Genomic DNA, 4,331 nt, shown 5'->3' with positions numbered 1-4,331 from the left:
TGTGTATATTTCGTCGGTCACGTCATCAATTTCGTTAGAGGTTTTAAATAAAAGTTATGCCAATGAGTAATGTCCAACGTTTTTCAAAGTTTAACGGTTAGAATTTGACATTTCGACACCACTGTCACTGTAGAGAAGATGTGAATAGTCGACACGTATATTTGAACCCAACTAACTCACAATTGTTACCACGTGTCATCATATGCTTCTGTGTAAAATTATTTCTCTTTCCCCATATAACCAAAAATCGTTAAGCAATTGTTTGTTTTTTTTAAAAATTTTAATATAAATTTTTTTCTCTTCTTTTTAATAATAAATTTTTAAATAAAATAATATTACAATGAATAAAAAACTATTCATTTTTTAATTACACATTCTCCAAAAAATTAGGGTCTGTTCTCTTCGTATCTCAATTTTTAGTTTTGAATTCATTTTGAATTTTGTATTTTGAGTGTTCATTTTTAGATTGTTAAAAACGTGGTCTTTTTGTAGTTACCATTGTCTTTAAGGCTTTGAATCTCATGGTGGTGACTCATGTTTGAATCCGGCCACTTACCAATTTATTTAAAAAAATTTGTATTATGCATATAATTTTTGTGTGTGTGTCTATATATATATATATATATTTTAAAAGATGGATAATTTAATCATTTAGTGACCAAAATGTAAGAAACGACGAGTTTTGATACATAATTTTAAGGTTGAAATTTGGTTACACTGAAATAAAAGTCGGAGTGTAGAAAGATTGAGAAAGAAAAGTGCTATTTTCCTAAAAAATTATAGATTAATCAAGTTGTCACAATAAAACTATGGTCGTTCCACTGCTTGGCCATGGACCATAGTGGTTGCAGTGTTGAACTAGGGTCAAACGAATTAAAAATTAATTCAGAATATGAAACGTCGTCGCTTATCTGTCGCCGACAGCCCCAATGGCAATATCGCAAATTATAATTTGTAAGGAATTTAAAACGGCTAATTGTTTAGATAATGGTGTCCATAATTACACGTGACATTGAATCTAACATTTAATTCAAATCTCACACTTGAACATTAAGAATCGGATGATTGCCATATCACATTATGGACACCATTATATGTAATACTTATGTACAAGTAGAATTTTTCATTTAAATAAAAAATTTTCTAGTAATATATAATGAGGTGCATCGAATAGTATACATTCCATTCACATGAGCATGAGATTCATGTAAAAAAAAAAAATATTTTATTCAAGTAGATCCTTTGCTCATTCATGTGAGTGAGATGTACTTAATGGTACAATCATTAGCAAAACCGTTTAAAATAAGCCACTGTACCCCTCCATAAATCCGCCATTTTTATCATCTTCAGCTCTTGCTCTCAGTCTAGCCATGAAATTTTCACATTATTCATGAAAATCTCATAAGCCTTAACGAATTCACACACACCGGCCTTCTAAGATTTTTGTTTGTTCTGAGAGTTTTTGAACATGGTTTCTGCAGAAGATTCACAGTCGCATTCTCTTCCCTACTCCAATTCCAGTAACAGTACGCGCTTTCCCCAAACACGCATTACCTATTACACACCACCGCCATCTTCCGCCAAAGTCCCCCGTTCAATGGGCCGTTCCATGCGCACCGTCCGGCCCAGCCTCTTTCAGACCGAAAGGCCTGATAAGTCGCCTGCCATTTTTGGAAACTTGACCGACTTGGTTATTGACCTCCGTCTCGACGAGCTCGCTAACAAATCCCCGGTTAATATGAAAACCTCGTGCTCCGACGAAATTGATGCTTTTTTGGATGCCTCTCAGGCTATTAGCGACTTCTCGGCGTGCTCCAGTGATATATCTGGCGAGCTCCAGCTACTTGCAGGCCTCCCCGCCTCTACGGATGCCGTATTGAATTCAGAGCCCAAGCCTCAGCTGTTATCGGGCCTTCTGCCGGGGGAGACATTTTTAACGGATATTATTGAGAAAATTTCGCCTGAAGACCTACAACCTACAATTAAACTCTGCGTTGATGGGTTACAGTGTTCTTCAATTGCAGCGAGAAGGTTAGCAGCAGCTAAATTAAGAATATTAGCCAAGAATCGGGCAGATAATCGGGAATTAATTGGGGAGTCCGGGGCAGTACCGGCTCTGGTCCCACTTCTCCGGTGCTCTGACCCGTGGACCCAGGAACAGGCAGTCACCGCGCTCCTCAATTTATCCCTCCATGAAAGCAATAAAAGCTTAATCACAAATGCAGGAGCTATAAAATCCTTAATTTACGTACTAAAAACAGGCACAGAAACGTCAAAGCAGAATGCAGCTTGTGCTTTGCTGAGCTTGGCTTTGATTGATGAGAATAAATTGTCAATTGGGGCTTGCGGAGCTATACCTCCATTGGTGGCCTTGCTCATACATAGGTCAAATAGAGGGAAAAAGGATGCCTTAACAACACTGTATAAGTTGTGTTCGGTGAAGGTGAATAAGGAGAGGGCAGTGAGTGCCGGTGCTATAAAACTATTGGTGCGCCTTGTTGAGGAGCAGGTAACGGGATTGGTAGAAAAGGCGATGGTGGTGTTGAGTAGTTTGGCTGGGATTGAGATGGGACGCGAGGCAATAGTTGAAGAATGCGGGATCGCCGTCCTAGTGGAGACTATTGAGTATGGAAGTGATAAGGGGAAGGAGTTTGCAGTTTTGACTTTGTCACAGTTGTGCGGAAATAGTGCTAGGAATCGGGGATTGCTAGTTAGGGAGGGAGGCATTCCACCTCTGGTTTCACTGACCCAGACTGGGACTGCTAAAGCCAAGCTTAAGGTGAGATTTGATATTCCTATAATTTTAAAGTTGCGATCTTTACTATTCGTTTTGGTAGTGGCTGTGTTAAATTTTATTGCAATTCAAGTGGTAGCTCATGTTATCTGGCATTATTTTCTTTTAGCGAGCAAACCATGCTTGGAAAGGTTTTATTGATTATAAGATAAGAAGCTGAAACCCAACGATGGGTAGCAATAGTACTCACAAATTACATTAATAACTTGTGTGATTAGATACGAGCACTGTGATATTATTACCTGATAAAATGGAAAATATTTAGATGCTTCATCACATAAAGTTAGCAAGTTGCAGCCTATCCTTGAGATTTCCTGGGCTCTGTGTTTCTGGGGAAGTTCATAAAGCTCAATGTCAACCTTTGAGCTTATTTACATTTAATGCATTGGCCGTGAACTTGATTTGTAAAGGAGTTCACTGAATGATGGTGTAAAATAAGCTGCTCAGGTGTTCTGATTTCTTAGGTTCATTATTAAGTCTGTGACATCGAACATGCTGCAGTTTGAGCGTGGAGTTCATGAAATTTTGATGACTTCTGAAAGCTGAGCATTGGCATTATGTAATTTATTATATTTCAATCTTATGGCCCAATTATTAGTTTCGTGATTTTGTTTTATTATTACCAACTTAAATTGTTTGTTATTCATTTTCGGGTATGCAATATCATGATTCTCTTGGTTGATCTTTATCTGAGCATTGTATATAGGAATAATTAACTTCCACACATTATTGCTTTGCAAAGAATGACATTGATGTTGTTAGTTGCTTTTGCAGGCTGAAACACTTCTTGGGTACCTGAGAGAATCAAGACATAAAGCTTCTACTTCAAGTCCTTAAAGAGAGGTTCTTAAGATGGTTTAATAGTATATTATACTAAAGTGTTTTGTTAGTGGCTGTATATAGAAAGTGTTTGGATGTAATTGTACAGTGGTTGTGTAATTTGCTAGTTTATGAACAAATAAACCGGAAAAATTTGTAGAAGCAGGCGAGTAGAAGTTTGACCTTTTTGTTGGATTCTAGTCAACTTAGCGTTTTTTTGTTGTTCGATCCCCCTTCACTGACCGTAGTTTGTATTTGTGGAGGAGAGCTTGTTAGTTCTTTTTCGCCCCTAAGAATTTGGGCAATCATCCTTTGTTGTGTTTGGGATGTCCAAATTTTTTGTTGAAGGGTTTAGCAACTGTCTGATCCATGTTATAAAGGATTGAATATGTTTTTCTGAGTATTACTTAACTATTTTGTATTTCACCATCATTTTTGAGATATTCTTTTCTTTTTCATGTTTCTCAAATACGCACGACCATCAACGGCATCCATTTTCATTATCTTCATGAGAACTCTACTGGTGGCTAACATGGAGTGTTGAATTAGTTTTCACCTTTGTAGGTTAGGTTGTGATTTGATCTTTGGATTTGTTTTTCCCTTCATTTTGTATGACATGGGAGTGCCAGTTGCAATGGCATTGAGCTTCATGGCTACTGGAAAGTTTAGCTTGTTGGCTTACAAGCACACGAGCTCTACTTTCAAGGGTGGTGAATTC

The 4,331-nt window shown here is 37.5% G+C and overlaps 1 protein-coding gene across 1 annotated transcript; it reads left to right on the top strand.

Moving 5' to 3' along the window:
* The first annotated feature begins 1,290 nt into the window (after positions 1-1,290).
* On the top strand, positions 1,291-4,015 carry LOC111397569 (U-box domain-containing protein 4-like). The gene is made up of 2 exons (XM_023024560.1): positions 1,291-2,779; positions 3,569-4,015. Exons 1-2 carry the CDS (start codon positions 1,469-1,471, stop codon positions 3,629-3,631), a joined length of 1,374 nt encoding a protein of 457 aa, XP_022880328.1. The 5' UTR covers positions 1,291-1,468; the 3' UTR covers positions 3,632-4,015.
* Positions 4,016-4,331: the final 316 nt, after the last annotated feature.

Source organism: Olea europaea, chromosome 7 (assembly GCF_002742605.1).
Source record: "Olea europaea var. sylvestris chromosome 7, O_europaea_v1, whole genome shotgun sequence".
Classification (NCBI taxonomy): domain Eukaryota; kingdom Viridiplantae; phylum Streptophyta; class Magnoliopsida; order Lamiales; family Oleaceae; genus Olea; species Olea europaea.
This window is presented reverse-complemented; position numbering and strand designations above follow the sequence as displayed.